Source organism: Talpa occidentalis, unplaced genomic scaffold, assembly GCF_014898055.3.
Source record: "Talpa occidentalis isolate TD23 unplaced genomic scaffold, MPIMG_talOcc4v2.1 talOcc4.14, whole genome shotgun sequence".
Lineage (NCBI taxonomy): Eukaryota > Metazoa > Chordata > Mammalia > Eulipotyphla > Talpidae > Talpa > Talpa occidentalis.
This window is the reverse complement of record NW_023601433.1, coordinates 61,516,066-61,539,523: the sequence shown is the minus strand read 5'-3', so window position 1 is coordinate 61,539,523 and position 23,458 is coordinate 61,516,066. Positions and strand designations below refer to the sequence as shown.

Sequence of the window (23,458 nt, the reverse complement as noted above, 5' to 3'; positions counted from 1 at the left end):
ATTGAAAGGCTGCATCTAGATAAGTCAGTTTCAAGTTCACTGACAATAGACAAGCAAGCGTTGCATTTTTCATGCAACAGACAGACCCTCTGGCCCCAACTAGTGGGCTCACCATGTACTTCACACAGTATACCCTCAGGTCTCCTCAAACCCACCATCAAAAATGCTAAAAACTCCCTGACTGTCAGACATTAGCACCATCTATGCATGCAAAATGCACTATATATATGTGGAACATCAGATGTTGTAACACTTAGATACAAGAAATCAATAATAAACTGAAAAACCTCTTTGAAAAACCAGACTTAGGATTAAGGCAACTACATATAAAATGCTCACAGTTTGTGTTTATGACTAGGCTATATGAAAGTGATTTATTTTTCCATGAGTACCTCCTTCCTTTTTAGTTCCTCAATTGTTTTCATTTATAACTAGCATGTGAAAGTCATTTTTTTCCCTATAAGTACCTCTTTCCTTTTTAGTTCCTCAATTGTTTTCAATGAATTATTGTATTCCTGGAGAAGCTTATTGTGTGTCAACTGTAGAGTGGCCAATTTGGACCTATTAAAAAAGAAATTAAGAAATAGAATCTTGTGGAAAATGTCATAGAAACTTAAAAATCTTGTCTCCCAACATTCTTCACTATTTCAAGATAGCAAAATCTCATCTCTTCTACATTTATCATCCATCACCCACTAGCATTTTCTTAATCTCAAGGAAAAGCATTTTCCAAAAAGTCAAGAGAGACTACAAATAATTTCCACGATTTTGTTACATTAAAACTTAACTTTTATCTCCTCAGAAAAGTCTCTTAGTATGCTTTAAAATAAAGAAAAAAAATTAATTTATTCTCAAGTCCTGATTCCAATCTATATAAAAGAGCTATCCATCTTCTTTTAGTAAATAGTCACTTGATCTGGGCATACTCACTTTTCATCTTCTGTTTTAGCTTGCTCCATTTTGATTTCTGATCGCATGCTTTCCACTTGGAGCTCTAACTTTTTATTATTATAAACAAGCTCTTGCTTTTCATTCAGTTCTGATGGAGTTGCAGAATTTTTCCTTTCAAGGGTCTGACATCTAGGGAAGATCAAAATGTTGTGAGTATAAACAATGCTCCTTTATTCCTCATTGGCTTTTTTTTTTTTTTTTTTTAAATAGAGGCATGCTTTATTTATTTATTTGTTTGTTTGTTTTGTTTATACATGCACTGGGTACAGTCAGAAGCGTGGGAGGGTGAGAGAATTCACCAGAGCCAGAGCGGGGAGCAGAGCAGGCAAAAGGACCGAAGTACACTGCTGAGGGGAGCAGCGGGCGGCAGGAGAGGTCTGCGCGCCATGTGGGACCCTCCTCCGGTGGCCGGGGAGCAGCCGGGAATCGAACCGGCGCCGCAGAGGCTGCGGGCAGCTTCGCAACCCAGCGCTCAACCGCTGCGCCACCGGGGAGGCCCTCCTCATTGGCTTTTAAACAAATTCTAAGATTATGTGGGACACACGAAGAATTTTAGCACTGCATTTTTAAAGGATTTAACAGTACATGATAAAATATTTCTCCTCCTTGTTTCTTTACGAGACATAGCAGTAACTCCGAACCCTTATGCCAAAATCACAGGAGCTACTGCCCACCTGGAGTAATTGTTATAAATAGTCATACAAATATATTTTGTTATTTAGATACAGACCACAGTAGTAACTAGTTAAAAGTGCTTTTCACATAGCGATCCATGAGCATCTTTAATATTTAAAAAATGTATGAGTTTTGTGGGCCTCCCTGGTGGCGCAGCGGTTGAGCGCTGGGTTGCGAAGCTGCCCGTGGCCTCTGCGACGCCGGTTCGATCCCCGGCTGCTCCCCGGCCACCAGAGGAGGGTCCCACATGGCGCGCAGACCTCTCCTGCCGCCCGCTGCTCCCCTCAGCAGTGTACTTCGGTCCTTCTGCCTGCTCTGCTCCCCGCTCTGGCTCTGGTGAATTCTCTCACCCTCCCACGCTTCTGACTGTACCCAGTGCATGTATAAACAAAACAAACAAACAAACAAATAAATAAAAACATGCCTCTATAAAAAAAAAAAAAAAAAAATTAAAAAAAAAAAAAAAATGTCTGAGTTTTGTTAAAGCTCAAAGATTATGGCTTCCAATAAAGATTCAATAGCAGAAAAGGAAGTACTCTAAGTCTTCTTAAAGGTCAGAAAGACACTTTCAATATAATAGCAAATATGAATCAATTATAGCTAGGTGAAAGGCACTAATGCCAAGCATGTTAAACATTATCTCATTTAATATGACATTATAAAATAGGAATTATGACAAACATTTTATAAATGATAAAACTGGAGCTCAGACAGGAGAACTAGCTTGCCCAAAGTAAAAGCACAAATAGTGGGAGAACCATATTTTAACTGATGCATATTTGTCTAAAGTCCTTAGCTTTAGTTACTAGGCTCCATCAGATTACTGTAACACTGCATAGAAAGCCATGGTAAGTGAGACTCCAAGGAAATATAAACTTGTATATTGTGCTGGAAATATGTTTGCCAATAAATTCAAAAGAACAACATCAGCTTAGCTTTCCGAAGTTTGGGGGAACATCTTACACTCTTAGAGAAACAAGCAAAAGCAAAATGCTCAATTTATATGTTAGCCTTCATAATTGATTGAAAATATTTTTTTTTTCCTAAATAAAACTCACTGAAGTTCTTGTACTTTACAGTTTTCTTTTATGTTTGTTCAAATCAACATTGTCAACCCTGGTAACTCACAGGAAATCTGGCTCACTGCACTTTACAGGTCCTCAGACAGCTTAATAAATAACCCCAAAGAGCAGAGCCAGAGGTCCAGGGCCCCACTTGTCCATATTACTGCAAACAGTTCATATAATAACCTGAATATTGGCATTATATGAATTTATATTTTAATTTGGTCTATTTTTCTTTTAGTTTGTAACAGTAACAAAATTAAGTTTTTACATATTTTGTAAAAATGTACATTTTTCATATTTTGTAAATGTACATTTTTCAAAGGAGAATAAAATTCATCGCTTATTCTTACTTTTCTTGAAGTCTCTTCTTCATTAGCTCAGCTTCACTGAGTTTTGTATGAGCCTCCTGAAGCTCCTTAAACAGGTTTGTCACCTGAAGGTTCAGCATTTCTACTTCACTTCCAACCTGTCATACAGGAAATCCCAAATACATATATGTGATTCTCAACAGAGATCAAATGAACCTTTTTGTGAAAAAACAGTACAAACCATCACTGTCCAATTAAGACTGACTGGCAATTGATTAAATTTTTGACAATTAATGCCTCAACTATCTAGGATGAAAAAGATAGGTTTTGGATACAACTGTGATTCCTTACTGAGCATTTACTGACCACTTTGGATACTACACTTGATCTTAGCCAAAGAAGCGATACTGACCACTTTGGATAAACTGTGATAATGACTTCATTACAATTAAAATGAACCCTGATCTTGGTTCAGGAGCTCATGGTAATCCCTGGCCTATTTATGCTTCTGGTTTACTCAACTATATTTGCTGTGCAGCCAGCCTTTTTCCTGGCTGCTCTAAAATTTTGTCAATGAGTTCTGTGGTGCCTTGGAAGTATCAGTGACTTCCTATTATTGGTTGTTGAATTTGCTTTACACAAAAGGGTACTATTACTTGCTGATGGTCTCTTTACCTCAGTTTTCTAAATGTTCTTCAATTTCTTGAAAGCTCAGCCCAGAGCATGGCATACTATAGGCATTCAATATATATATTTGTTGGATAAATGAATTTGCCAAAGCGAGCATTTCATGTTAAGTGCCTCTTGTGTGGGCTACTGTGATCCTCACAACTTCAGTGGCTAAATTAACTTTCCCTAACATTGAGACTATGTGCTTGCAGACTCCAAAGCACAGCTCTCAGTTACCATGGAACACTGACTATATAAACACGAACCTTTTTCAAACTATTTTATTCAAACCAATAGTAAAATAGAACCAAGATCTTTCAATTCTACCTCGAGTTTCTGGGTCCTATATCCTCAAATGATCTCATTGTAAAGTGGACAAAATTCCTTTGCCATTTAGTGGGCCTGTTCACTTAGGAATTTAGGAGAGGAAATCAGTCAAGGAGAGATGAAGGAGTAATTTCATCGAATCAACAGGATAGGGATACATCTCTGCTGCACCTCCCCCTGCAGTGACCTTTAGGGCTAACCAGCCCTAGGTCCGGCTGGGCAACCAGCGCGCAGGGGAAGAACAGCAAAACCCTACCTGCTGCACCTCCCCCCGCAGTGATCTTTAGGAACAGTCCCTAGATCCGGCTGGGCAACCAGCGCGCGGGGAGAGAACAGCCTGAAGCAGAGGAAGTGCAGCGGAAGTTCCCTGAAAAGGCAGAAGCTTATCAATAGATAACGACCACCAAGAACCACTACAAGAATGCTAAAAATCTTATCCCGTCTTTCTAGAACTACAACTTTAATCCCTTATTTGTCTTTCTAAACTTCCTTCCTTCTTCTATAATGGTCATTGCTTGTTATGTAGATCACCTCCCTGATGATGATTGACTGAGCCCATGAGCAAGCTAATTTCATTGATATTCATTCCTGTGCTTTTGGAAAACATATATATACTGGTCACAAACTTAAAGAAAATTACACTCAGATTTTCACTCTTGAAGTGTGTCTGTTTGTCATTTCTTTCGCCGACGCCCTGACCACCCTGCACGCTTCTCTCAACCCTGAGGTGGCCTCATCGTCTACTGTCTACTGCTGTGCTGGTCCGTGGCACATCTCAGTATATTTTACACTGAATGAAATGTTAATCAGAACAAGGAAATATTATAAAAATAGACAATAGTCAACGTTAAAATGATTTCTATATTTCTAAAGCAAATAAAACATCATGGAACTTGAGCCCATCTTTTACACTGATTTCCATGAGCAGTGTAACATAGTCTTAGGATTGCAGTACCCACACTTTCTGTGCCTTTCTCCTCTTCTTTCTCTTTTTCTGTGCTTCCTTCTGTCTGGGTCTCAATCTCAGAACGACCATTAGTTTTCTTTTCAAAATATGAAACTCTGAAAAATTATTAAAGTAGAAAAGTTACTTTCCCTTTGATTTCAAGAGGAATACCAATTGCAGAAGCACTAAAAATAATATTGTTTAAAATCTCTTTGTATTCATTATATTTGGTTTTGCATTACATCCTAAAATTGACTAGAATTTATTTTAGAGATGACTGCATCTAGCAGTAAAAAATAGGCATGACTCATTCTGAACACTGAAAAACACTCCCTCTTTTCATGTAACTGTAATAAGCAGAAATATTTTTTTAAGTGTTTCTGTGTGTGTATACATGTACATGTATGTGTGTTACATGAATGTTTGTGTCCCTTTATAAGGATTTAACAGAGAAGGGAAGATTTTTCCATTTTGGAATCATTTCATTTTACAAGTCCTTGAAAACAATGTAGTAACAATCTTACACCAAATCATAAGCACATAAAAACCATCCCAATACAAATAAAACAAATGATCAAAGGTGGGAGATGGAATATGGGTATATATGTGTCCCAAAACCCACTAAAAAGATTTTTAAAAAGCAGTATACCTGTGAGAACAAAGAGAAAGAAAGAGGAAATAATAGCAAGGAAATCTGGGAAGCATATGTATGAGTGGGAGCTGAGTTGGCAGCATAAGAAGGCCGGATCTGAAGCCAAGATTAGGTAAGAGGCAAGAGCAGGGAGAGCCAAGATGTAACCCAATTCACACTGTGGGAAGCCAGTGACACCAGGCACCTCTGGCAGTGGTGATGGAGTTGGGGCCTATTAAAAGACTAGAAGACCATAAAATAAAACAGAGACTGTAACTAGCATGGAGGACTTGGGTTCCTGTGAAAAGAGGGGAATTTATACAGAATACTGAGAGCTTCATCCTTCTTTTACTATTTATGTCAAGTAGCCTGGCATCTAGAAAAGTACCCTCCAGGCAGGAGACCAAAAGAGTCTTCTAAGGTGAACGTGACCAGGATGAGGGGAAAGATCTAGTTTCTGACATGGGGCTTCCCCAAGGAAAACTCTCAGAGAGATCTCCCTCCATGCACACAGTGCCTAAATGAGCTTCTAACTCCCCACCCTTAAATCTGATCAACCAACAAAAATTACCAGATCTTTGAGGTAAGCCTTGAAATGAAACAGAAAACAGTAAAACAAAAAAAAAAAAAACTTAATAATATTAGAATATGCCAGGCCCAAAAAAAAAAAAAAAAAATCTTCAAAAGGAAACATACTACAAGAAAATGGAAAACTATAAAAAAGCAACAGTCAAAGTAACCAGCCATCCCTCCGCAAAAAAAGGAAGATGAAAGTTGTCCAACTCTATCAGAAAGGAGAAGGGTGGGAAAGGAAAACACAGAGCTCAGAAAATTAGAGGCCTACCCAGGAAATCAATTCAAAATAAGAGTTGTGCTAGAAAGAGAGAGCAGGGAAGAGCTGGGAGCAAGCTATCATCCCTAAATTAATTCAAGGTCATTTTTCAAGAACTGAAAGACATGAGTTTGTAGGATGGCAGAGCCCAAGACTGTCCAAACAAATGGATGAAAACAAGCTCACCCCATGATGGTGCAAGGGTGCATTGGTGAAGGAAATTCTATGGGGACTACACCTGAAGGGTGGGGGGAAGCAAATATTGTTTAAAAATAAACAATGATGTAAAAAATAAAAAATTAAAAAAACAACAAGCTCATCCCAAAGCACACCTTGGGACAAAGCAAAGAGCCTTCAGGGAAGAGGAAAAACCAAAAGAGTTTGATCCCAAGATTAAGACTGACAGTGGCGCCTCCCCTGGTGGCGCAGCAGTTGAGCACTGGGTTGACGAAGCTGCCCGCAGCCTCTGCAGAGCGGGTTCGATCCCCGGCCGCAGGGCGAGTGTCCCATATGGCGCGCAGACCTCTCCTGCCACCCGCTGCTCCCCTCAGCAGTGTACTTCGTCAGTCTGCCTGTTCTGTTCCCCACTCTGGCTCTGGTGAATTCTCTTACCCTCCCGCACTTCTGACTGTACCCAGTGCTTGTATAAATAAATAAATAAATCTTTAAAAAAAAAAAAAAAAAAAAAAAAAAGAATGACAGTAGATTTCTTAGCAGTAATACCACACCAGAAACTAGAGTATAATGAAGTAATGCTTTGTTTTCAATTTTTGGAAGGTAAATTATATTCAATGCAGAATTCTATGTTCAGCCAAACTATCCATTATATATAAAGGGAATGAAGGCAACAGGCTTCCTTCCCTAAGATGTTCAGAACACTTGCTCCCAACACCTGCTACTTTGGCATGTGGTCAATGCCAAAGTGGTACCCAGACTGTCACACTTGATTGTTTTGAGCTGAGGATAATTGAGGCCCTATATCCTACAGGCTCATAGGAAACTTCTATACCACTCCCTTAACTACCTAGAAGAATATAAATTGGTGTTATTTCCCAGAACTATATACAATGCCAAAAGTACAAGTTACAAAGGGAAAAAAAATAGATAAATTGGACAACATCAAAATAATAAATTTTGTGCTACAAAGATACCATCAAGGAAGTGAAAATATAACCCACAAGATGGGATATTTAGGGCCTCCCTGGTGGTGCAAGGGGTTAAGACGCAACCTATGAAGCTATCACAGCCACTGCAGCATGAGTTGATCCCCGGCCAGGGAGCTACCCACATGGCGCAGCAGACTTCTTCTATCTTACCCACTGCTCCTCTCAGAAATGTACTTCAGTAGATCTGCCTGTTCTGTTCCCCACTCTGCCTCTGGTGAATCCTCTCACCACCACCCCCCACCTCTGACCTGTACCCCAGTTCTTGTATGCATAAATAAATAAATCTTAAAAAAAAGATGGGATATTTACAAATCATATATCTCACAAATAACTTGTATCCAAAATGTATTATGAACTCTTATAATTCAATAATAAAAAGACGATCTAATTTTTTTAAAAAGGCAACAGATTTGAATAGATATTATTTAAGGAAAATATGTAAATGGTCAACATGAAAAGATATTGAACACTAGTAGTTATTAGGGAAATAAGATAAAAATCTCATTTTCATATGTGTATAATGGACTTATAGATGTAGAGAAAATAGAACACCCAAACATTACTGGTGGGAATTTAAGATGGTACAGACTCTGTGGAAATCAGTTTGGTAGTACTTAAAATAGCAAACATAGAATTGCCATATGATCCATCAGTTCTACTCTTAGGTATATACCCAGAGAATTTTAAAAATAGGTCCACAAAAAAAAATGTACATGAATGTTCAGGGCAAACATTATTCATAATAGGCAAAAAGTGGGAACAACACAAATATTCACCAATGGATGAGTAAACAAAATGTTGCTTAGTGACACAATGGAATAATATATGGCAGCAAAAAGGAGTAAAGAAATAACACATGGACAAATCTCAAATATAGCATTACTCTGAAGCCATTTACATGAAATATCCAGAATGGGCAAATCTATAGAAACAGAAAGTAGATTCTTGGGAGGAATTGGGAATGAGTGCTAATGAGTATTGGGTTTCTTATTTGAGAGAAAAATGCTCTACAATTATATTGTGGTAATAGTTACCAAAAAATTGTAAATATTCTTAAAAAATTGAAATGTACACCTTAAATGGATGGATTATATGATATCTTAATTATATCAATAAAGTTGTTTCAAAAAAAAACAGTATGCATAGTTCAAGTCAGGTACCGCATACCTTTCTTTGGCTTCCTTGAGTGCAGTTTCAAGTCTCTCCACCTTCTGGTTTCCTTCTCTCAGACAAAGCAGGAGCTGGCTCACGGTTAATTCTTCAAATTCCATGTAATTCCTGTTATCTTCTGCAGAATTGCTCCTATATTGAGACAGTGAAAAGATTAAAAGGTTTTCATTAGAAAACAAAAATTAAGTCTAAGAGTAGACTTAATTCAGCTCCATTTAACTGAAACTAGCATAAAGGAACTGCTTTCAATAACATTCTCCAATTCTCATTTACCGAGCACAGCTGGTCCCTGGAGCCCCAGGGCCACATACTTTAGTCCTTCCAGGGGAAGGAGTGGGGACCAATGGGTAGGTTTGCCTCATATTGCATGATTCACTTCCTCCAAAGTGTGCCCACAACACCAGACCACAGGACCCACAGAAAGTGGCAGGGGCAGCCCTAGTTTTCAGAGTCTGGCTTTCTCAGAGAGCTAGTCTCAAAGAAATCGGCAGTCAGACAAGGACCCCAGCATGTGTGGTGTGCCTGTGGTGACCTGCAGCCCACTGGCCTTCCTCCAAGGTGATAGAAGCCATCACATTCTCAAGGCAGTAGAAGAAAATCGGTTTAGGTTTCAAATAATTAGAGCAGAGAAATGCAGGCATTGTTGGTATGTCAAATATTTTTCTCCTTTCCAAAATCTGATTAAATCAAGAGGCATTTCAATGACAAACAAAACCAGGACCCTCAGGCTACAATGACTAAACACTCAAGATGTGCTGGTGCTGCTGACAGGAAGCTGCCTTTTTAGTAATCTACTCAAGTTTGCACACTTAATAAAAAGCCAGAATTATATCCTGGTTCCCTGACTCCACACACAAAACCTAGAAATCAATCTCTCCTTATGATATTTTAAAACAGGGGAAAGAAGTTGCTAATAAAAACAGCATTGTGGCTTAAAAGAAGAAGTGGTCTTTGTAGGTGGCTGTAAATGAGGAAGAAATGGCTTGGAATTTTCAAACAGGGCTTTCCTCCTTCACTACACATCTAGGAAAGTCTTTTGATACTAATAAAAGAAACTTGGGAGAAAGTTGAGGAATATCTAACTAAAAAATAACTTTCATTTTTGGCAGTGTACTGTCTGATGAAAGAGTATTATCGAATACTTATTTTTTCTCTTTATACAAGGGTTTGGGAGTATAATTAAAAATAATAACAATCCATTTTACATGTTTTATAAGTCTTTCTCTATGTTCATTCATCAAGTTAAAGAAAAGATTTTAAAAACCCAAGACTGAAGAGACCCTAAGAGAAATTTCCAGATAAATCTCTATTAAGCCAACTTTAAAGTAGACAGTCAAAACCTGCTTATAGAGGAGAAGCTAACAGTCCACCTGGTAAATATTACTGGGTATCATCAGTTCCTCTATCATCTCCCTTCTTTAAGTCCCCCACCATTTAGCATCTCTGCTTGCTAATATTTATTTGGGACAGGCCAACTTGAGACACCCCCCGCCACAGGTAAGATATCTGAGCACTTTTAAGAAACACTCAGTGACTGAACAACAACAGCACTGGTAGAAAAGATCACCAAATATTAGTCACCTTTGCTTGCATGAGGAATGAACAGGGCAGAGAAAATGGAAACATCTCTTTTATCAAGATGGGCAGCCTGGTCCAGTCAAACAGCACCAGTAGGAAACATGGCTCTTTAAATTAAGCATAAGGGCCTCCCTGGTGGCGCAAGGGGTTAAAGCATCGCACTATGAAGTAATCCGAAGTAATCCACAGCCTCGGCAGCATGAGTTTGATCCCTGACCAGCCAGGGAGCAACCCACATGGCGCAGCAGACCTCTCCTGTCTCGCCCGCTGCTCCCCTCAGCAGTGTATTTCAGTCGATCTGCCTGTTCTGTTCCCCACTCTGTCTCTGGTGAATCCTCTCATCCCCCCGCATACCTGGCCTGTACCCAGCTCTTGTATGCATAAATAAATAAATCTTTAAAAAAATTAAAAAATATAAATTGAGGCTAAGTATGTTTTCACGTCTGATCTTATGGACATGAAACACAACTCAAAACAGAGTGGTCAGGGCTAGCTGGCATACAAAGACACCAAACAAGTTTATTCTCTGCCAGTTTGGGCTGCAACACTAAAAGGCATTCAAACAAAAGATTCTTGAATGGCCCTAGTTTAAATTAATAAGTGGCTGTTTGACCTCCAGTAGTAATTTGAAAGGGATTGTCTGTCCCAGTCTGTCTGTCCCAGAGCCCTAGTCTATCTTCACATACGTGTCTTTGGAATCAGTTTTTGTAGGTCCAGGACTAGTTTCGATTTCTTTCATTGCCACATCTGCTCCTCCTTCCTGAAAAAAAGCAGAAATGAAAGGGATTTAACACAGTACTTCAAGAAGACAAACCCATTATAAAAAGAGAAAAAAAGGCAATAGATCAAGAATTTGGATGGTGTGCAACCCAAGGAACCTACCAAACATTTAGATGTGAAATGTCTTAATTCAGTCACTCAAATGGAGTGGAAATACTATTCTTCCCTCACCCTACCCACCACTTCAGGAATATAAATATCTAGGCAAAGGTGTGAAGGTCGTCTCCTCTTACTCAGCGCAGTCAACTTGGCCCTGTAAACATGAAAGCTTATCTCCCTTGCTTTCCTGGGTAGTTCCTCTCTTTCCCAGGTTAAGGTCATACACAGTGATAACTCCACACACCTCTCCCAGATAGCCTTTAAAATACAAAGTGCTAGAAGTTGCTGAAGCAAAGTTGAAAAGCCATTTTCTGTAGGGGAGGCTCTCAAAGGACAAAGAATTTTGTGAGCCTTTTAGAATATTTAGGAAACAAGGACACTAAGACCATTTAAATGATGTGAAAAACATTTATATCTAATGGGAATATCTTTTAAAAATGGACAAAAAACCTGTTCTGGATAATTTTGATTATGTACACTCTTCCTAAGTCTTGGGGAGTATTTTACAGTTAACAGAAGCACAGCTTGAAAAACATTTACACTAAAAATAACTGTCACTCATCAGTGAGGGAGAATATTATCATGCAACCTAAAGAAAGAGTCTCATTTAGAAACCTGATATGCTCTTGTGGCTTCCTGACTCTTATCAGTAATTTGCAGAAGGTTACAAGTTCTTTGATGAAATTCGTGTTTATAATCTTTAGCTATTTGCAGAAAGGGTACTCTCTAGCAAAATGTCAGCTTTTTTTCCTGAAAATACTAAAATCTTCAATTGGCATTTTAATTCTCTTGACTTTGGTCATTATTAATGTGTCTACAATTTATTAGGGGGCATAGATAGCAAGGTTATTAAGAGCCATTTCCCAGCCAGCAAGTGAATCAGAAAGTAAAGAAAATCACACTGATATTTCAAATGATTCAGCAGCTAGTTTTTGAAAGTTGCTCCCCAATCCCCCTGCCCCACTTATCTGCAAGATACATTTTTCTCTTTCAGAGACACCATTCATTTCCTTTCCTATACAGATGTATACTCTGACGGAGCTAAAATGACAATGTGTATTACAAAGGATTTTATCCTCGTGTTTTCTCTCTTGCTATTCAGTCTGGTTCAATCTGGTTGAGTCTCTCAGCAGCTCATACCTGCACACCTGGCACCGCAGGTACAGTCCTGAACTTCACACATACATAGGAGTAAATAGGCACGTGTGACTTCGCTTAGCTCACTTCACCATGGGATATACTGTGGGTTGCACTTCATTGTGGTTGCTGACACCAGCTTCAATCTCTATTCTCTGGGTACCTGCCTCTTCCCTCCAACAGAAGGGGGAAGCCAAGATATTCTCTCAACCTACAGATAAAGCACCTCTGCTCTTGTTTTCTTCCACTTATTTTTAATAGTTATCATATCACTTGGTTTGAAAAGAGGGTCTGTTTACTGCATTAGATCGTCATTCAGCTCACCTAAGTGAAATGCCAAACACAGCTTTGAGGCCCGGTTTGAAAATGTTTTTTTAGTCAGCTGCAAAATGTCTGATTTGCAGGACCTATTGGGGGGAGGGGAATGCAAGGAAGAACATCTCCTATCTTTTTTGCCATAAGTGGTAATCAGTTGTATTTCAGCTATGATAATCCTTACAAGTATTCTGTTACACTTAAAAAGCAAGAGCCATATTTTCTTTGCTGTGCTGACATTTCCTCACTGACTTGAAAGGCAATGGTGGTGTTTGTATCAACTGTTCAAGTCAGGTTTTGTAATTGGCTTAAAACCAAAACCATCACACTTACAGCCATCCTAATTTCAACAAAGGAATCTTCAGGGGGTCCGTTTGAGTTCACTTTGAGTTGTAATTCTGATACAATGCCCAGCAGATCTGCTTTTTCCGCTTGCAAGCGTGCCACCTGGGTCTTCAGTTGTTCCACTGCCTGTTCTGTTTCTGTCTTGGTGACCTTGGAGTCCTTAAAATGATGAGGAGCAAAGTGAATCAATGAACAAACTGAGGACCTGGTCATCAAACTTGAGAGTCCCTACACCCCCGAGTAAGGCAACTGTGCTCTACAGTAGAAAATTCTAGCTTTTTTCCTGGCAATTTATTTTGATATAACACTTAAAATGGAAGTTTTTAATCACTGAGTAGCACTCCATTGTGTATGTCTATCACATAGAACTGGAGGGGATACCGCTAAGTGAAATAAGTCAGAAGGAGAAAGACAAACACTGGATGGTTTTTGATGTAGAATGGAGAAAAAAAAAAAGGTCAGATAAAAATAAATCAGTGACAAATCCTTGACATCTGACTATAGAACTGAGGCAACCAGAGGGGAGTATGGTGAGGTGGGACCAACAGAGAGAAGGGGCCCAGTGGAGCATTGTAGAGGACTATTGGGTTTTTTTGGATGGCAGGCAAGATGTGAAAACATATACTTGTAAAGGTTTGAGTCTATAATCCCTAAAACAAATACAGTGATGTAAATCAACTTTACCTTAGTTTAAATTAAAAAAAAAAAAGTCACAATAAATAGAAAAAGAAATGACATGGCACCAAATGGTCTCCTTGGTCTCTTCCAGCTGTTCACCTACTGGGTTGCTCTAATTTCCTCTCCAGGAAACCTTCATGGCTTTTATGGGCATGGTCCCAATAATAAAGAGTGGACAGACAGGTGTCTGCCCCCAGGCAGTGCTGTGCACACCACTGAGATCTTACTCCTCCTTGACTGGAGCACTTCCTCACTAGGCAACCACCACAGACCTTAGAGAAAAACTCACTATGGAACTAAAGAGTTTGGTCTGCAAGGCAAGGTTAAAAGTCCACACAATTTTTCTTAGTAAGCAGTCATTCCAAAGAGACATAAATTTGGGCCTCCCTGGTGACCTATCGGTTAAGTTTCAGTGCTATCATCACTAAGGTCTGACTTGGATCCCCAGCCAGGGAGCTACCCGCATGGCACAGCAGACTTCTCCTGTCTTGCCTGCTGCTCCCCTTAGCAGTGTAATTCAGTAGGTTTACCTGTTCTGCTCCTGGCCTATACCCCAGTTCCTCTTTGCCAAAAAAAAAAAAAAAAAAAAAAAAAAGACATAAATTTAACAGAATAAAAACAAGAAAGGAAAGGCAGTGCTGAGCTTCCTGGCATCAGAAAGCAAACAGGCCAGGCAAAAACCAGGCTTGAATACAAAAATTGAGGTACAGGCCAGAAGTGCAGGGGGTGAGAGGATTTGCCAGAGACAGAGTGGGGAGCAGAACAGGCAGACTGACTGAAATACACTGCTGAGGGGAGCAGTGGGTAAGACAGGAGAGGTCTGCTGCACCAAGTGGGGAGCTCCCTGGCCAGGATCGAACTCATGGCGCAGTGGCTGGCAACAGCTTGATAGTGCTGAGACTTTAACCCCTTTGCCACCAGGGAGGCCCCCTGAGTGGTACTTTTCATTAATATCTTTGACCTCCACTGTTGGGTGGGTACATTTCCCAGGTTACTGATGAAAACATGCCAACCTTATAGCTTGGTAATTGTCCAACTGTTTTTCAAAAGTAAATGTAAAATGTAAAGTGAGGAATCTATTTTAGACTGAGAGAAAGAACAAGGTAAAAATTTTAAATTCTGGGGATTATATTTTTTTAATCTAATTTATAGCAAAGACATAAACTAAAAACTAACACTTAGATAGGGCCAGGCTGAGGTCTTTCTTCTATACCATCTATAAAGAACACAAAACACTGATTTATAACCACAGTGCTCTTTTTGTTATAGGGCAGCCCCGATATTGAATGGGTTGCCTTTAGGACATCCTTTTCCCCCTAACATTTTGACTATAGTCAGTATGGTCAAAACTTTACACATATCCTCCCCCTAACAGAGATTATTCAAGACCCTTAAAAATGCTACCAATCTTCTCAGCAAGAACGCTTTTTTAAAAAACAATGCAAAACAGGGCCTCCACGGTGGCGCAGCGGTTGAGAACTGGGTTGCGAGGCTTCCCGCAGCCTCTGCAGCACCGATTGGATCCCCGGCCACTGGGTGAGGGTCCCACATGGCACGCAGACCTCTCCTGCCGCCCGCTGCTCCCCTCAGCAGTGTACTTCGGTCCTTCTGCCTGCTCTGCTCCCTGCTCTGGCTCTGGTGAATTCTCCACCCTCCCGCGCTTCTGACAGTACCCAGTGCATGCATAAATAAATAAATAAATCTTTAAAAAAATACAAACAAACAATGCAAAATACCAGTCCAGCCTGAATCATGAAAGGTGTGGATAAGTAAATCTAGACAAATAGGGATCCACTACAGATATTAATAAAATCAAATCACAACTTCAGTCTGCTCACCTCAAATGACCTTTCTGCTTTCCCTTTTAGCTTCCCAAGTTCTTCCTTCAATTTTTCATTTTCATGATTCAAAGTCATTAGGCGCTCTTTGGCTTCTTTGCTCTGGGTCTCAAAAAAGAGACGTTCTTCCTTCTGTTTCTCTGTCCAGGCTGAAAGCTCCTCAAATCGTCCTTTCATAGCTTGATTATTCAGCTTCATGGCTTCTGTATGGGGTACAGAGTGAGGGTGTCACACACCAGGGCACAGGATTTGACTTAATGAATCAAATCTCCCCCAGACCACTTCGCCACATAACAACTCTGAATCTAAAGATGCCACATTTGGCATGAGCCTGAGTGTCAGCTGGAAAAGTCTGCAGTGAGATGAGTAATATTTGTGTCCAAACAGGACTAGGAGGCTTAAAGTCATTTCTAGTCCTCAAAAGTCTCCAGAAAATACAATTGATTTGGGTACCTCCACAATAGCACAAATAGCTATTAATCATCAAAGAATTGAGGTTGGTCTCTCACTCCTGGCTTCCAACACTTACCCTGCTACAAGCAGTGGCTTGACATTTTAGAATGGTTTCTCTTAACAAGGGTTATATTCAGGAGAGTCTATAATAGCAGCCTTTCTTTTTCCTTTTTAATGGGCTCTTTTATACCATTTTCCTATGACACATAAAGTGCTTTGTATTCTTATCTGTATTTGAGTATAAGCAATGGAAACAGTTTTAGTCTTGCTAAAAGCTCAGTTCTGTACTTTACCCCCAGGGATCCATATAGAAAGAAGGGAGTTGCTCTAACAAGACTCAACACAAAGGTTAAGTTTATGAAAGGCCCAGGCTGAGTGCAGAAACACAGGGCCAGGTGATCCTCACCTTTTAGCTGATGGTTCTCAGTCAACAGCTCTTTCATCTGTTGCAGCAGCTCCTCTGGGGTGAACATATCCAGGTTTGGATGAGCCAGATTAGGAGGTCCATTTCCTGTGGTGTCGTTGGGGCTGTCCCCCTTCTCAGTCAGGCAGCCAAGTGGTTGGTGGGACATGGTGGTGGGACACAGTTCCTGTGGAAAAGTCACAAACAGAAAATACAGCTATCCCCGCTTCTGCAAGGGGTCTCTATGAGTCCTAAAAACCCATCAGCAATTGCTGACATGTATTCCAAATGCTGCTGACCCCACTCCAGTTACATTTTGCAGTTTCGATTTTTAAACAAAGAAGTCTATCACAGCTTCAGGGTTTGAAATATCTTAAATATACCACTTTATTTTGTAGAAGGATCCATGTGGACATAAATAAATTAAACAAATGTATTCTAATGCTACGTCTGTACAACCTACCACCAGGGCAAACAGAAATCTCTTCTGATGACAATCTGCATGCTATGGACAAACCTTACCTTTTGCAATGCATGAAGAGGATAAGCCTTTTCATGAAGAACCACAGTCACCAAGATCAGTCACTGGAAGCAAGAAGCAAGAGAAGTGCACTCTCTCTGATCCATAAGTGGATCACAATATCTGAGTGCTCTTGCATTAAAATGCAACCAACACAGGGAGCAGAGCAGAGCAAGGTTTCTTTCCTACTCAACAGGCGGCAAGCAGTCTCCTGCCCACCTGAGACTATGCAGGTGCCTTCTTTTCTCCTTTTCCTAATAAACCTGTCCTTTAAAAACATTTTTAAATAGGAAGGAAGGGAGGGAGTGAGGGAGGGGGAAAGAGAGTAGGCAAACTGAACTTTCTAGAAGGTGCCTGGTACCTGGCAACTACTAAGTGACCTGAGACACTGTCACCACTGAAGGCCTGTGACACTGCCGCCTGGCTTCTTCCTAGGGCAGTCAGCACAAGAAAAGGGATTGTTGTGAAATTTTTTAATGAGGATGGCCATTTGGTGAAGTGCAATACACTGATAAGCATAATATTCGATTCTGAGCCCTTTGTAAGCATCTGCATTTCACCTTTCCTAAGTTATTTAGAAAAGTGGTACAATGCTGACATATGCTATTTCTTCACATTAGCTGGCTGGAAAAGATTACTTTCAGTTTCTACAATAATGTAATTTAGATCATTTTGGGTAAAACAATTTGGAGAAAGCCAGTTTCCAGCTTTCCATAAGATTCATTTTTGCAGTGTGACATTGGTACTAACATTTCATAAAAATGAATTTTTATTAACAGTGTTCCTGTATATTTTGCAGAGGGATATAAAATTCTAAGTAACCAACCAAAGAGAAAATCCTTGTAATATGTTTTATTTATTTGTCAACATTGAATATCCTCAGATATTCAATGACTATGCTACACTTAAATGGAAACATGAAACAGATGTTTTGTTTTAGGAATGTGATTCTGGAGTTGTGTTTGGATTCCTTTTACTATATGCACCCTTTTTTCCCTAATATTTTTTCCAGTAGAGGGGAAAGGGTAGAAAAGGGAGAATGAAAGAGGGGAGACAAGAAGGAAAATGTGTCCCTTGAAATATTTCAAAGATCTCTTTCTTTTAAGCCTTCACCAAGCCTTTAGACATAACCATTATGAGGTTATAACTGGTTCTTGTTATTCCATCAGTACATCTCAGTTTTTCATGTAGCCAGACTTTATTTACTTATTTATTTCTTTAACGAGTTATTATTTATTTACTTTTTTACTTTAAAATATCATTTTATTTTTTTAAATTTTTTACATCATTGTTCATTTTTAAACAATATCTGCTTCCCCCCACCCCCTCAGGTGTAGTCCCCATAGTTTCCTTCACCAATGCACCCGTGTATGCATACAAGAACTGGGATGTAGGCCAGAGGTACAGGAGATGAGAGGATTCACCAGACATAGAGTCGGGAGCAGAAGAGGCAGATCTACTGAAATACACTGCTGAGGGGAGCAGCAGGTGAGACAGGAGAGGTCTGCTTCACCAAATGTGGGTTAACTCCCTGGATGGGGATCAAACTCAGGCCTCAGTGGCAAGAGCGCTGAGATTTAACCCCTATGCCACCCGGGAGGCCCCATGTAGCCAGAATTTGTAAGAGGGAGGGAAAGTTGGGTTATATTAAGGGGGATAATAGAAAAGCACTGGGTGCTACTAACCAGATGTGAGACCTTGAGAAATCACCTAACCTTCTGTAATGACTTACTCACATGTCTAGCAAATGATGATCATTACTGCTGCTTTCAGCTCAAAAATGCTGTGAAAAGTATTTCCAAGTTTCTAGCAAGATCAAGGTCCACTCCAGCACCTTTATGGCCATGCCACCCTCTCTCACTAACAAACTCTTGATAACAAACTCTCTGCTATACAATATTAGGAAAAATCACTAGTTAATTCAAATTCATTGTTAGAAGTTAGCATATGTACCAGAAAAGGCATGTAAATACTTATCAAAAATTTTATTAAAGGCATTTTTACTAATTTTTGGAGTCTTAAAGGGCACTTTATGATTTTAGAATATTTGAGGGGCATCATTATGAGTTATCACAGTACAGTGCATTTGTGAAATGTCTATTGGTTGTAGACCAGGTAGAGAAAGCTGAATTCTCTAAGTTCTTGACATCACCTTGAGCTACTCAACTGAGCAAATACAGAAATGCATTATAAATCCTGGTATATATTTTCAAAGGTTACAGAAGGTAGAACTAAGCCATTTATTTATTTAAGGATATATGTAATGAGAGAATTTCTTATAAAAATCCAACTAATCTAGATCTGAAATATATCATTTCTAAGCCAAGGTGATATTTAACTGCAAAAAAGTGAATTAACTTAGTATGGGATTTGAGAAGAATTCACCAATGAGAATGAAGGTAGAAGATCAAAAGAAAAATTTCCTAGACTTTATTTGCCGATATGCTATTTGAATTCCTGATTTTTTACACACACACACACACACACACACACACACACACACACACACACACACTTCTTAATTCCAAAGGTCAAGTAATTATAGCAGTAACTTCACTTTGTAAGCATGAGCTTAAATCTCATTCCTGAGTTGGCCTTAAAAATGATCCAATGCAACTTCTTATTCAATGCAAGAATGTCTTTGTCTGTTTTCCACGGCAGATGGTCACACAGAGTAGATCTGAATGCTTCAGTGACAGATAATATGAGCAATGTTCTTAGCAGGCAACTTCCCGTGTCATTACAGAATGACTTTGACTACCAGAAATCACTTTTGTCAAACAGGAAGTCGACCTTTATGACTACTTATACCCACTGGGCATTGGGTCAGTGGGCATAATACAGAAGAAACTCGGGCCCTTACCATGGTGTGTCTGATTTTCCAAATTTGCTGATTAAGTATAAATAGACTCAATTCCTACATGGACCAGTTAGTTTTAAACAGTAAAAGTCTATTTCTTCTTCAAACAATGGTAGTTATTGGCAAATTCTGACTAGGGTTTATAAGGGTGCTGAATATGATTCCTAGATGGTATCAACCAAACCCATCACCATCTTGCAAAAAGAAGAAGTGTATGTATCCTATTAAGGGGTAAAAGAAGCCTCATCTTTATATGCCAGAAATAGTATTTTGATTTTGGAATTTGCTAATATGCAGAAAATGAAAGTAGGTTTGTCCTCATAACCCAAGGCAGGAACCTGGGAGTTATGCTTGGTTCTTCCAATTTCTCTCTTCCACCAACTCCAACGTGTGACCAAATGCTGTTACTTCCATTCCTCTCCACCCAACAGCTTAGGCCCTTCTTGTCTTGCACTTCACAAAGTATAGTGGTTTTGCCTATTTTTTCCTGTTTTGTCTGTATGCCTCGCACTCAGAACATTACCTAATAAGTGGGTTGAGTCAATAAATACTAGCTGAGCGAATTTTTATAGCCTCCTAATGGTCTGACTCTCATTCCATTGAAGAGCACTCCCTCTATGGTTTCTTTCCTACTACAAGGACAACCTGCTACTTATAAGTCGTCTTTTAAAAGACAGAGTTCCAGGTTCTGAGCAAGACCAATGGAACCTTTCAGAGACTAGACCCCATGTACCCACCCATATTATTGCCTGTCACCACACCACTCCTGCTCAGGAAGCTAAATAATTTGTGGTTACTTACATTCTTTTTTTTCTGAGCTCCGGTTTCTGTTCTGCCCTTTGCCTGAAAAGTCTCAGCCCTCTTTTGCCCTAACAAACACACACTGGACAGTTCGATGAAATGTCCTGGGTAAAATGAACTGTTTTTTTACCCTCTGAGCACTAATAGCACTTTGCGTAATCTTCCTCCATAGCTGTTTTTTTGCAAAGTACAGTAAGTGGCCCCATGCCAGTCTATCATACTGAAGGTCTCTATTTTGTTCTTCCTAGAGATGGATATACAACAGGCTCTCAGTAAATGTTTGCTGAAATGAAATGAAAATTTAGTGTTACATGGTATTTTGGGCTAACACTTGTAAAACTGTGTAGTGACAAACCCAGCATGGTAGGATCGTGAATTTTTCTATAGTTTTATGGCATTCATTTCAAGTTCTTGAACTCAGACTTTAAAATTTATTTTGGAAATTAGTGGTTTATATTACTATAAAGGTATCTGGATACAATTTCATAACATATTACTAGCTAAACTCAACACACATGTCTATGTGAAAACAATGAAAAATTTTTAAACATTCTTTAAATTTTATTTAAAGAAATAATTTTATTTCTTTAAATTCTGAAATAATTTTATTCTGTAAAAATAACAACTTTTTCCCTTTTGCTTTGGACTTACTATTCCATAGATTGCAAAGAACACATCAAATAGTTCAAGTCTATAAAATTCAGGAAAAGCAGGGGTTGGAGAACAGAATACTCACACACTTCTACTTAAAGAGGGGGGCTCTATGGGAAGGCCATACAGCGATGGGTTTCTTTTAAGAAAAAAGTTTGTTAAATAAATCTTAAAAACAAAAAAAAGAAAAAAAAAGTTTGTTTCTTGGGTGACTTGGACTCTGTAGAATAATATGCAACTTGAGTTCAGGTGCTACTTTTATGTGGTATATAATTTATAAAGAATCACTAAAGGGCCTCCTCTGGTGGCTCAGGCGGTTGAGCACCGCTCTGTGAAGCTGTCTGCAGCCTCTGCAGCACCGGTTCTATCCCAGCCGGCCGGCCGCCGAGGGTCCCACATGGCACAGCATACCTCTCCTGTCTCGCCCACTGCTCCCCTCAGCAGTGTATTTCATCAATCTGCCTGCTCTGCTCCCCACTCTGTCTCTGGTGAATCCTCTTACCCTCCAGCGCATCTGGCCTGTACCCCGGTTCTTGTGTAAATGAATGAATAAATCTTTTTAAAAAAAATCACTAAAATTGGGCCATTAGAAAACCTGATCATACTGTCATCCCAAGACTCCAATCCTTATCCTCTCTTGACAGGCCACATTACACTTCACTTGTCTTGTCCTGGCCTTTGGCCTTGTTCTTTGCTCCTGGTCCACTTCAGCCCTCTACAAACTGGGTGTCCTGAGAGGTAGCCCGGGCACCCTTATCCTCCTTTGCCTGTGCAAAGGAGGTGGGTGGGAACTTCTATTTACAGTGCTGCCTTACTCAAACAGATTGGAGGCTTTTGATGTCTTATCACTACCCTGATGTATTCTGTCTTTCGTTTTCGATTTCATCCTTAAACAGTTCTGCAGCATAATTGCCATCCCTCAGTTTTCCAGGTGGAGGAGGTCAGATCAGAACCTGGGTTTCATTTTCTCTTAGTGATACTGTCTTCAGCCTACACCTTTCCAACAGTAATCACAATTTTGGGATTTTTTTTTTGGGGTGGGGAGAGGTTCTCAGCTTCATCAAATACTCATATTCTCTGTCTCTGAATACACACACAAATACATCCATGCTCTCTTAGACACAACGGTTTATGAAGATTCTTTTCTGCTGTTCAGTAACCCCACTGCCTCAGAGAGAGGCCACTAGCTTCTTAGTGTCCCTGGGCCACCTCATAAAACTAGAATAGCTTTTGTGTTCCAAAGGGGTATGTACCCTCAACCACTTCCCTTGTAGTGAGTAACTGGCCGTGTGATCATTCCTCGCCTGCGGAAGGATGTCACCCTTAAACCACCTTGGTAACCTACAGCGGGGCGGGCAGCCAGGCCGGTACAGACGGGGGAAGGGCACTTCGGGAAGGCAGTTCAGCTGCCCTGTCCCCCGGGTCAGTACCGGTCAGGGTCTGGACGCCCTCCCAGGGAGGGAATGCCCTGCTCCTCGCCACTTACACCCCACAGGGTCGGGGCGGCGAGGCTGAAGAAACAGCTTCCAGGGCGGAGAAGAGCCACCCCCTTCGCTGATCCGCTGTCCGCCCCCTGCCCCAGCTCACCCGGCGCCAGCGCCTCGGCCTCTCTGCGGGTCACTGCTTCCTCGGCATGGTGCCCGCTGGGGGAGGGCTCCGGACCCGGATGCAGACGCGGACTTGGGTACCAGCGGGGGCTCGGGGAGCCTGGGGCTGACGTTCGGCCTCGCGACCCCGCCCAGCGCGCTCAGCTGACCGCAGCGCGGGCCCCTCAGCCAGGGCTGGGGAATTTCCCGGCCCCGCCCCTCGGAAGCCACGCCCCTTCGCAGACACCGCCCCCTCAAGGCCCCGCCCATCAGTAGGCCCCGCCCCACGGGTCAGCCTAGGGCCCGCTCCTCCACGGACCCCGCCCCCAACGCTCCGCCCCCTGCAGGCCCCGCCCCTCGTCCCCCGCCTCCTCTCGCAGCGTCCCAGCCTCGCGCCTGGCGCGCGGGCGGGCTCCGGACCCCAGGAGGGTGTGCAGAGAAGGGGTCAGCGTGACCGCGGTGGCTGACCGCGTCGTTTAACACAAGTTGCTGATTAAAGGAAGTTTGAGGAGTCGGTCTTCCCTGTGGTTCCTTGAAGGAACTGCCGGGGTTTCTATGGAAGGCCAGAGCCACAGGGGTGGGCTGCGCCCCGTGGAGAGAGGGCTGTCCCAGCATCTGTGGTCCTTCTGTTATAGGGCAGCCCCTTCCATCATTTATAGCTAACTGAGGCTG

At 40.8% G+C, this 23,458-nt stretch overlaps 1 protein-coding gene across 1 annotated transcript in view; it reads right to left on the bottom strand.

Moving 5' to 3' along the window:
• OPTN (optineurin) overlaps positions 1 to 22,923 on the bottom strand; it is a 28,923-nt gene extending 6,000 nt beyond the window's left edge. The window contains exons 1-10 of the mRNA XM_037510615.2: positions 22,788 to 22,923; positions 16,372 to 16,555; positions 15,513 to 15,715; positions 12,985 to 13,155; positions 11,007 to 11,080; positions 8,740 to 8,874; positions 4,957 to 5,059; positions 3,044 to 3,159; positions 931 to 1,080; positions 468 to 561 (exon numbers count right to left, since the gene is read on the bottom strand). Of these exons, the coding sequence (XP_037366512.1) occupies positions 468 to 561; positions 931 to 1,080; positions 3,044 to 3,159; positions 4,957 to 5,059; positions 8,740 to 8,874; positions 11,007 to 11,080; positions 12,985 to 13,155; positions 15,513 to 15,715; positions 16,372 to 16,537 (1,212 nt within the window). The 5' untranslated portion in view covers positions 16,538 to 16,555; positions 22,788 to 22,923. The remainder of the gene's footprint in view (positions 1 to 467; positions 562 to 930; positions 1,081 to 3,043; positions 3,160 to 4,956; positions 5,060 to 8,739; positions 8,875 to 11,006; positions 11,081 to 12,984; positions 13,156 to 15,512; positions 15,716 to 16,371; positions 16,556 to 22,787) is intronic.
• Positions 22,924 to 23,458: the final 535 nt, after the last annotated feature.